The sequence below is a fragment of the Lacerta agilis genome, chromosome 5 (genome assembly GCF_009819535.1).
Source record: "Lacerta agilis isolate rLacAgi1 chromosome 5, rLacAgi1.pri, whole genome shotgun sequence".
NCBI lineage: Eukaryota > Metazoa > Chordata > Lepidosauria > Squamata > Lacertidae > Lacerta > Lacerta agilis.
The window spans coordinates 9,300,456-9,311,838 of record NC_046316.1 but is presented as its reverse complement, the minus strand read 5'-3'; the positions used below and the strand labels follow the sequence as shown (position 1 = coordinate 9,311,838).

Here is an 11,383-nt window from a genome sequence, read left to right as displayed (position 1 = left end):
TGCATTAGCTACCTACCCCTCCCAGTTTGGTATCATCTGCAAATTGGATGAGCATCCCTTCAATTCCTTCGTCCAAGTTGTTTATAACCAATCCAATACCTGGTTTAATTTATTAGTTTGTGTTACACATTTTTCAGTCTGGCGTGCAGCTTAGAACCACTCCTAAAAAAACACAGGCTTCAAAACACAGTACAGTGGTACCTCGGTTTAAGAACTTAAATCTGTTCCGGAAGTCCGTTCTGAAACCGAAACCATTCTTAAACCGAGGCGCGCTTTCCCTAATGAGGCCTCCCACTGCTGGTGCCCTTCCACCGTTCGGATTCTGTTCTTAGACCGTGGTAATGTTCGCAAACCCAGGACACTACTTCTGGTTTTCCAGATTTTGTAAACCGAATCGTTCATAAACAGGACTTTTCTTAAACCACTGTAAAATTAAAAAAAGGTAAAGGACCCCTGACAGTTAAGTCCAGTCGCGAACGACTCTAGGGTTGCGGCGCTCATCTCGCTTTACTGGTCAAGGGAGCCGGTGTTCATCCGCAAACAGTTTTTGTGGCCAGCATGACTAAGCCCTTCGGGCGAAACCAGAGCAGCGCACGGAAATTCCGTTTACCTTCGCGCCAGAGCGGTACCTATTTATCTACTTGCACTGGTATCTGAAGAAGTGTGCATGCACACGAAAGCTCATACCAAACTTAGTTGGTCTCTAAGGTGCTACTGGAAGGAATTATTTTTTAATTTTTAATTTTGTTTTGACTATGGCAGACCAACACGGCTACCTACCTGTACTTGCACTTTGACGTGCTTTCGAGCTGCTAGGTGGGCAGGAGCTGGGACCGAGCAACGGGAGCTCACCCCGTCGCGGGGATTTGAACGGAACACTTTTGCCTTTTGGCCACTGGGTGGCAACCACACCAGCGTATCTTACAGAAAGGACCACAAAGTCAACATGATAGGAGATGCTATATTAAAAGAGAAATGCACACTTGAGCACCTAATAAATCGAGACGAAGCCAAATGAGTGGAAAAAGAAGTGACTCCTGCAACCGATGACTCCATGTTGGGGTTGACAGGTGAAGAACTTCTGAGACGGATAAGAAATCTCATTAGCAATGGCCAGCAAAGTGCAGCTCCACAGTACCTCACACTTCGTTAATGCTAAACTAAATGCTATTCCCATCTGAGCAAAATAAGGCAAAAGCCAACTGCGTGAGATACGCAGTGCCTCGAACTGGACTTCCTCGTCTAGGCGTGTGTGCAAATAAAGGCGCATGCAGAAATGTTACGATAAGGCCTGGCCGCTTCACTGTCATGGCTGCTGCTGAAGACAGAGATGAGCCAGCGAAGAAGTGAGCCTTATGCCACCAAAACATTAAGCTTTATCAGGGCCAGATCCAGGTTTGATGAGGGCCTAAGCTACTGAAGGTAATGGGGCCCTTTATATATCCAGCTGTGCTTTGTCAGCAACGAATTGTTGCTGTTTTTTGTTGTTGAATATATGCTATATGGTGATTTATGGACCTAGGGCAGGACGCGGGTGGCGCTGTGGTCTAAACCACTGAGCCTAGGACTTGCCAATCGGAAGGTCGGCGGTTCGAATCCCCGCAACAAGATGAGCTCCTGTTGCTCTGTCCCAGCTCCTGCCCACCTAGCAGTTCGAAAGCACGTCAAAGTGCAAGTAGATAAATAGGTACCGCTCCGGCGGGAAGGTAAACGGCGTTAACGTGCGCTGCCCTCGGCCAGTAAAGCGAGATGAGCGTCTCAACCGCAGAGTCGTTCGCGACTGGACTTAACCGTCAGGGGTCCTTTACCTTTACCCTTTAATTTATGGACCTAATAGGTATCTAAAGCCATTTGCACATGTTGCCATACAACCAGTCCATGCAGAATGTAGGCACCCTATATATAGAAATGAGCAAACCAGCGATATTTTAGGGAGCAGGCCTAGCAGGCGGGGCCCATTACTTAAATCGTAGGAGCCTACACAACACAAAACACTGTTGCTGTCAGTTTTATTTTATTTGTTTTTTATCTTATATTTTGGAAATGTACATACAGTTTTCTTCCTTTAAATTTTTTTGGGGGGCCCCAAGAGAGTGGGCCCCTAAGCTATAGCTTGTTTAGCTTATATGTAAATCCGGCACTGAGCTTTACCCTTAACTCCAGTCCCAGTTTGTGTTTCTGTGTGGTCCAGGAGCCTTTCATGCACCTTCCCTTGTCTTGTACTAGAGTGGATCCAAATTGATTGTGCAAAATTTTGGGGAGAACAATAATTTGACAAGAGGCAGGGCTTTCGACACACGAGAAGGAGTCCATACTAGGAAGCCAACATCAATTACACCTCCCTCTCAGAGTATGTTGTGAATGAGTGCGAGCCTGCCTAGCCTCCAACTTTTCTCTGGTGAAAATAGGAACAGTGTCAGGCTCAATTTACAGTAAAGAAGAAGAAGAAGAAGAAGAAGAAGAAGAAGAAGAAGAAGAAGAAGAAGAAGAAGAAGAAGGGTAGCTTGGATTTGATATCCCGCTTTATCACTACCCGAAGGAGTCTCAAAGCGGCTAACATTCTCCTTTCCCTTCCTCCCCCACAACAAACACTCTGTGAGGTGAGTGGGGCTGAGAGACTTCAAAGAAGTGTGACTAGCCCAAGGTCACCCAGCAGCTGCATGTGGAGGAGCGGAGACGCGAACCCGGTTCCCCAGATTACAAGTCTACCACTCTTAACCACTACACCACACTTAACCAATACTCCACACATTTCTAAGAAATCGTGTCCTCCCTCAAAGAGGGAGGGTGACACCTGTCATGTGTCATCTGTCGTTGGGACAGGGGCACGCAGGAATTTTCCCCACTTGGCTGATTGGCTGTTGCCATTTGGGCTTCGCCTGCCGCACAGCAAATTGTCACAACTTGTAAGGTTGCAGATAGGCTCTGGTTCAGGTGATAGGGGTGGCAGAACGCTCTAGCCATCCCTATGCGAAGGTGCAGGTGTTCTGTTTTCAGTACACCGTTTCATTGGATTACTGCAATGCTCTCCATGTGGGGCTACCTTTGAAGGTGACCCGGAAACTACAACTAATCCAGAATGCGGCAGCTAGACTTGTGACGGGGGGCGGCCGCCGAGACCACGTAACACCGGTCCCGAAAGACCTACATTGGCTCCCAGTACGTTTCTGAGCACAATTCAAAGTGTTGGTGCTGACCTTTAAATGGCCTTGGCCCAGTATACCTGAAGGAGTGTCTCCATCCCCATCGTTCAGCACGGACAATGAGGTCCAGCTCCAAGGGCCTTCAGATGGTTCCCTCACTGCGAGAAGTGAGGTTTACAGGGAACCAGGCAGAGGGCCTTCTCGGTGGTGGCGCCCGCCCCATGGAACGCCCTCCCGTCAGATGTCAAGGAAATAAACAACTATCTGACTTTTAGAAGACATCTGAAGGCAGCCATGTTTAGAGAAGTTTTTAATGGTTTCTGTTTTATTCTGTTTTTAGTGTTCTGTTTTGGAGCCGCCCAGAGTGGCTGGGGAAACCCAGCCAGGTGGGCAGGGTAATAAATTATTATTATTATTATTATTATTATTATTATTATTATTATTATTATTATTATTATTATATTTGCTGTCCCATTTGCCCCAGCTGGACTGTTTCCCTTGGGTGCCGCAATGCTTGGTCTGACTCTGAGTCATTGCAAGGCAAAACCCCACCCCTGGCTGACAGGCCAAACCTTGATGCTGGGAGGGACTTTCTGCAGAGCCATCTGGTAAACAGATCAAAGATGTCCCATGGGTGATTAAAAAACAACAACCCACTCCAGATTGAGATGCCCAGGCTGCATATAAAGACGAATGCAGCCAATCTGGGTTGTTTATACTCATTTGGTTGCTCAATGACTCTCTGCTTCATGTCATTCGCATTTCCCTTCTCTCATTCTCTCTCCTGCAGCTAAGAGTTTGCTTCTTCTTCTTCTTCTTCTTTTCTGAGGAGGCAACAAGAGGGAGCCAGAGATTTGCATTCCCATCAAAACTCCATGGCTAAAGTCCCTTTGGAGGTAGAGAGATTGAGGAAAGGAGCCGGCACACTGAAAGAGAAAAGAGAGGGACGAGTTTTGAAGCCCAGGAATGTGATCTGATGCTGGTTTTGCTGGCCCTGTTGCTCATTTGATTCTGCCTGTGGAGGGATTGATCCCTGGTGTGTGCTTACAGCAGAAATGCCCCTGGGGGGTATCAAAGGTAAGTCTTTTTGCACATATTTTCCCCACTCAGCATCCACAAGAGCATGGAAAAAAGCACGACTTTGCTGCTAGTAGCATATATATATATATATATATATATATATATATATATATATACACACACACACACACACACACACACACACACACACTGCCTTCTGATCTCCTGAAATGTTCACTTAGAAGTGGGTGGGGAAGATAAGCCAGAAATACAACTCGCTGCCCATGCCCCGAGAACATTCTAGAATTAGTGGGATGTTATCCACTAACTATTAATTTTTTAAAAATATATATATATTTTTAGCCCACTCTTCTGTCAAAAAAGGCTCCCCGAGCGGCTTGCAACGATCATTAATAAGCCAGACAGGAGCGATGGACGGGTTTCTTGGAAATTCCCTGTGCGGCCACTCCCTCCACACCAGAGTCAGCTCCCTGAAAGAACACTGAAACCCCTGCTAAGATTGCGATTATTTTAAAACAAACAAACATAGAGTTTGTGTTTTCCAAGGAGGCAGCAGGATCGGGCTCAGAGGAGTCTCCCTCAGAGCGCATTGTGTATGTGAAGACAGATGGGGGAGAAATGTGGTTTATAGGTGAAGGAAAAGAGAGCAATTCTGCGTTCCGTATATGATTGAGGATGGTGGCAGCCTGGTCCTTTATGTGGCCCTGGGAATGGAATATAATGTATGCCGTGGATGGCACAGAGAACCAACAAATAAAAATGTTATGGTAGGATATGCCTTGCTGCTTTCCCCCAAGGCATTTTAAGACATGGAAGCTGTGAAACCATGCCACAATTTTAACAGATTTTTACAAAATCAGATATCTCTATCCCCGTGCCTTCAGAACCTTCTGGCAACTGACCATTCTGAAACATAAACTGGCATAACTGATACAGGTAGGTCGCTGTGTTAGTCTGCCGTAGCTGAAACAAAATAATTTTTTAAAAAAAAAAAATCCTTCCAGTAGCACCTTAGAGACCAACTAAGTTTGTTCTTGGTATGAGCTTTCGTGTGCATGCACACTTCTTCAGATATGTATCTGAGCTCATACCAAAAACAAACTTAGTTGGCCTCTAAGGTGCTTCTGGAAGGAATTTTTTGTTTTGTTTTGTTTTGGCATTACTGAAACCTCTTTTTCTCCTGCACTCAACATAGATTTTCAAGGCTTATTTTGTTGTTGTTGTTGTTGTTTTGTTGTTGCACGGCAGGTAGTGAGGGTAGGGGCCCTGAATGAGTAGAGAGACTGAGTATTTCTGTGTTTGCTGAAAGATAATGTGTAAGTTTTAGGTAAGTCTAGGGGAAGCAAGCCTTAAGAAGAACGTTCGAACAGCGCAACCCACCAGTGTCTTGTGTGTGTGTGATTTGATTTCTTTAAGTTACAAGATCAGTTCTAAGGCATACACAGAGAAATTTGGATTTGAAGAAATGTGTACAGTTTTCCTTGGGGCTTTCTAAAAGGAATTTTTACTGAGGCGGGAATGAACTCCAAATGGATGAAATTATCTGAAAGTGCATTTTCAGCCTTCATTTTAAATAATTACTTATTTAAATGAAAAGTGTGACAAAATATGCATTAATAGTAAATTCTTACAGTTTAAAGAAACTCAGCTTTTAAAATATGACTTTAAAAGTCCAGAACTCCAAAATGAACTTTTCTACAAAATCCCACTCAGCATAAATCTCTGGAGCAGGCTAACATTGTCTCCTGTCTCCGGTTGAAAGAAAGAGGAAGCAGGTTATCATCATCTTCTTCTTCTCTGGCGATCCCTCGTAGCTGAGTAAGATTGTCTTCCATAAACACGGTTTTAACAATGAGTCCATAAGTGACTGCGGAGGCCAAATTCTGGATCCACACGTCCTTCCACAGTGGGGACATTGGTTCCCGGGCAGGAGTTGATCGCGGCGTGGATTTGCCAAGCGTGCCTTCCTCTTAGCATGTTTCTCCCTTGCGTCCTGAGTTCGAGTGTCTTCAAAGTCCATGATACCGTTGGTAAAGGCTGCTCTCCAACTGGAGCGCTTGCAGCCAGCGTTTCCCAGTTGTCGGTGTTTATACTACATTTTTTTTTAGATTTGCCTTGAGACAGTCTTTAAACCTCTTTTGTTGACCACCAGCATTATGCTTTCCATTTTTAAGTTCGGAATAGAGTACAGTGGTACCTCTGGTTAAGTACTTAATTCGTTCCGGAGGTCCGTTCTTAACCTGAAACTGTTCTTAACTTGAAGCACCACTTTAGCTAATGGGACCTCCCACTACCGCTGCGCCACCAGAGCACGATTTCTGTTCTTTTCCTGAAGCAAAGTTCTTAACCTGAAGCATTATTTCTGGGTTAGCGGAGTTCTTAACCTGAAGCGTATGTAACCTGAAGCGTCTGTAACCCAAGGTACCACTGTAGTTGCTTTGGAAGACGATAATCAGGCATCCACACAACATGACCAACGAAGTTGATGTTGAAGAATCATTGCTTCGGCACTGGTGATCTTTGCTTCTTCCAGTACACTGATATTAGTTTGCCTGTCTTCCCAAGTGATGTGTAAGAATTTTCAGAGACACCATTGATGGAATCTTTCGAGAAGTTTGAGAAGTTAAAAGAAAGAGGAAGCGGGGATCATAAAGTGTCCTAATCCCATAGAAAGCTAAGTTTAGCTGTGCATTAACTGTCTGTGTTGTCATCCTTGTTCAAGTGTCATCCACCTTGAGATTATGCAGGGGCAGAAATCTTTCGGTTTGCATTCGGGTCAGAGCCACTCCGTTATATTTAAACCCATTCTTGTACCACTTTAACAGTCATGGCTTTCCCCAAAGAATCTTGGGAAGTGTGGTTTGTTATGGGTACTGACCTCACAGAGTTACCATTTCAGCATCTTTTAACAAGCTGCCATTCCCAGGATCCCCCACATCTGTTAAAAGGAGGGTATAAGAGAGCTTTGTATGCAGTGTGGATGTGCACAAGAGTCTGCTGAGAAAGCTGTGACAGCTGCAAGAAGCTTTTACATCCCCCTAGTCTGCTCCAGTGTTGAGACTGTGTCAGTAAGAAATAAAACCGTCCCTTTCTTTTGCAGATCACCCGGACAGATCGTAGTAAGATCACAGGAAGTGCCCAACCCGCCGACCAACGACACACCTCTTTGGATCCATAATGAACAGGACTGTAGCTTCTAACACATCGTCTCCACCCCAAAGCAACTGGAGTTTCCCCTTCCACGCCATCCAGCCATGCAGAAACGGCATAGATATTACTCTGTTTCTAGTCGCCTCTTACACCTTGGAGACCCTGGTAGGCATTTTCGGAAACTTGTGCTTCATCGGCATCCTGGCCAGACATAAAGAGAAAGCTGCCGTCACCAACATATTTATCGCCAACCTGATAGTCTCAGACTTGACTATGTGCATATTCTGCTTGCCGTTCACAGCCGCCACGGTCTTCTTGAAGGGCTGGATATTTGGCGAAGCCATGTGCAGGGTGACCTCGTTCATGCAGTGCACTTCTCTGACCGTCTCCATCCTGTCGCTGGTGCTCATTGCTTTAGAAAGGCAGCAGCTCATCATAAACCCCACCGGCTGGAGGCCCAGCCTCTCCCAAGCCTACCTGGGCATTGCCATTGCTTGGGTCTTTGCTTCTTTCTTGTCCTTTCCTTTCGCCGCCCACAGCGCCTTGGCCGATGTCTCCCCGGAGCAGCTCCGCCGAACGGATTCTTTGGCGAGCAAGGCCGTTTGCCTCTACTCCTGGCCGTCGGATGTTTACAGGCTCACCTACGTCACCGTCTTGCTGCTCGTGCAGTACTGCATCCCTCTCCTCTTCATCGCGGTGTGTTACCTGAACATCTACCTGCGCCTCCAGAAGAGGGAGGACACGTTTCGGAAGAAGCACGAGTACAGTTGCCGGGCGAGCCACGTGAAGCAGATCAACACCCTGCTGGCATTAATGGTTGGCGCCTTCGCAGTCTGCTGGCTGCCGCTTCATGTTTTCAACAGCATCGATGAGTGGAACTACAAAATCATCCCCCACTGCATCTATGAACTGGTTTTCTCCCTGTGCCATCTTGTCGCCATGGCATCGGCCTGCATAAACCCCGTCATCTACGGCTTTCTCAACAAGAACTTCAAAAAAGAAGTGAAGGCCCTGATTCTGGGTTGCCATCACCGCTCCTCGGCGCAGGAATATGAGATGATACCAGTATCGACCAGGCAGATGGAACTCTCCAAGGATTCGCTGAGGATAAGCTGTCAGGAGAATCCCATTTAACTCCTAGGATGAACCTTCAGAGTCCTGAGGCTTGGACCTCACCTCTATCTGCTAGCTCCTCCATCACCACCACCACCAAGTTGCAGTATCTGTCATTCTCCAGTTTGCAGGGGACAACTGTCTGAAGAGACTTGCAGGACAAGGCATCGAACTTCCCATACCCCAACCCATATAAATAAGAGTCCAATCAGACTGGGTCTGGGGTAAAAACAGGCCACAACTTTATTGAATACAGATGAAAGAGGTTTGGCTTGGGGGAATCTAAACACTTCCTGCCTGCCTGGCGTAAGTGGTGCGTGGTCAATCCTAAGACTTACATCCAATAGGGTGACCCCCACAGGGACAGCCGTCTGGGGGAGTGCTTTTGTCCCTGGCCCCAACTGGGCACGTGGACATGGCCACTCCCCCCCCAGATCCCTTTAATGGGGTACCCCAGCGTTTGGAGGGGCAGGCGGGCACTACAACCTCCCCTCTGACCAAAACAAGGGATTGCCCCAAATGCCCAACTAGTTGTGAGGAATTGCTATGAGTTAGGCAAAACCAGCGGGTAAGAGCCAATTATCCTGGTGGGCAAATTCCTACCAGGCCCCGTAAGTACAGCGACCACCGTGGCCACAGCAAAGTCATTGACTATCGGCGTAAACCGTGGGTGGGTGGGATGGGGAAACCCGGCGCAGGAACAAACAGGCTGTGTCCCAGGTGTGGGCTGCTTAAATGGCCAAGAGGCGGATCCAAGGGAAGCCCACCATCAGTTCCCTCGGCTCCGCCCCCCCCCCCGGCACAGCCCACATCCCAGCCTGCATCCCCATTCACCAATGCAGGGTGCAGGCTAAGATCCGGTTCTGATGGGTGACAGGGACTTATGCCCCCTCAACGTATCAGGAAGGGCACTGCCATTCGAATTCCACCTCCGGGGCCCCAGTGAAGCCTCTTCCGTCCAGCAATGCCGCCACACCAAGAGAGGTGAGCGGACTTCTTTTCCAAGTTCTGGAAGCTCCCCACACATTTTAGAAGCAAGGATTTGGCAAGCAACGCAGAGGACATGAATTATCCTGTTCCCTCCGTTTTTTTAACAAAAATTGCCGTTTCGCTTTATTTATTTAATAGCACACACTGAACCCTAGTGTTGCAGGTTCCACTGGCATCTTGACATCCTAAAAGAAGTGATCCTGTTCGGGACTCCAGATAGCCTGGAATGAGAACATTCAGTGGCTCTGAATTTCAGGAGTGGGAATGCAATTCCTGCCCTCTCATTCTTCACCTGCTTTGCTGTGTGGCACTGGAGGCCTGCCCGATCCAAACTTTCGTGTTTTCAAACTTAATTTTAAAATACAATCTTGCAAGGGGGTGCAGTTATTGGAGATAGAATCACCCATCACCCATATCCATTGGCTATGTTGTCCGAAGCTGATGGGAGTTGGAGTCCGGCAGCATCCTGCTGCTGGGCCAAATATTCTCCATATGAGCAGGGCATTCCACTTCTTCCCACTGTCCGCCATTTCCCCTCTTTCTTTTGCAACTGGCATTCAGCATTCCAGGGTGACTGACAATGGTGCTGCCAACTCTGAGGGTTCCCTGAGCAAGATGCCCTCTATGGGTCCCCCAACCCTATGCCCACCCCACCCCCACTGCCCTGCTATCTAGGTGGTGGGTCTCATGCTACCTGCAAAGGGGTGCATGGGTGTGATTGAAAATCATCCTTGTCATTTCCTCCCTCCTGCTTTCCTGGTAGCAGGAAGGGAAGAAGAAGTTTGGATTTGATATCCCGCTTTATCACTACCCGAAGGAGTCTCAAAGCGGATAACATTCTCCTTTCCCTTCCTCCTCCACAACAAACACTCTGTGAGGTGAGTTGGGCTGAGAGACCTCAGATTCCTACGAAATCACAGTTTCTATAACTGGGCTTCTGCTAATTGGGAACTGCAATTATGCGATACGATTTATCAGAGGAAACAAAAATAAGAAATAAAAAATGGCAGTGCTTTTATAGATCTACAATTAACCAAATCTTTTCCCACATAATAATGTGCACAATAAACTGACATTTGCCTAGAAGAAGAAGAAGAGGAGGAGGAGGAGGAGGAGGAGGAGGAGAAGGAGTTTGGATTTGATATCCCGCTTTATCACTACCCTAAGGTGTCTCAAAGCGGCTAACATTCTCCTTTCCCTTCCTCCCCCACAACAAACACTCTGTGAGGTGAGTTGGGCTGAGAGACCTCAGAGAAGTGTGACTAGCCCAAGGTTCACCCAGCAGCTGCATGTGGAGGAGCGGAGACGCAAACCCGGTTCACCAGATTACGAGTCTACCGCTCTTAACCACTACACCACACTTTCCTCATTCCCAGACAAAGGAAAGAAATGGGGTCCCATGCATTCCATCTCTGCTCTCCACCCTCGGGTGGCAGCAATATGTTTCCTTTTTAAAAATTTAATTTTTTTAAGAAAACCATTTTGCTGAGCAGGTGCTTTGCTTCTGCAGAGGACAGAACCCACATGAGCAAAGCACCTTGGGGAATAAAAATGGTGGGTGCAACTGGAGCGTCTTCATTCTGCAACAGCAGCAGCACACCTGCTCTGTAACAAGTGGGGGAAAGAAAGCAAAGCTGCCATGCCCAGGGCCACTGAGGTGCGATTGTTTGGGGCCTCTCTCGGTTGTGGGGCGCAAGAACTGAACCCTGTGGTCCTAGCAGTGGCCCTGGCTTCTAAGCATAACCAATCCTAACACTGCTCTTTTGGGTTTCTTTGTTTTTTCCTTACCTTTGGGATTGTGTGTGTGTGTGTGTGTGTGTGTTTTAAAAAAAGGTATTTTCTACTTTTCCAAACCTCTGGTGATTTGTAGCACGGGGACCCCTCTCTCTTGTTTCTCGGTGCCCTCGTTTTGCCTCTACAGTGGTACCTCAGGTTACAGACGCTTC

At 47.2% G+C, this 11,383-nt stretch overlaps 1 protein-coding gene across 1 annotated transcript; it reads left to right on the top strand.

Moving 5' to 3' along the window:
* Nucleotides 1-7,294: 7,294 nt before the first annotated feature.
* Nucleotides 7,295-8,527, top strand: NPY4R2 (neuropeptide Y receptor Y4-2). The gene has a single exon (XM_033148083.1). The coding sequence runs from the start codon at nt 7,362-7,364 to the stop codon at nt 8,466-8,468; it is 1,107 nt and encodes a 368-aa protein (XP_033003974.1). The 5' UTR covers nt 7,295-7,361; the 3' UTR covers nt 8,469-8,527.
* Nucleotides 8,528-11,383: the final 2,856 nt, after the last annotated feature.

What these genes read in the sequence shown, in the direction of transcription:
- NPY4R2 (XM_033148083.1), top strand. Translation starts at nt 7,362, where the DNA reads ATGAACAGGACTGTAGCTTCTAACACATCGTCTCCACCCCAAAGCAAC.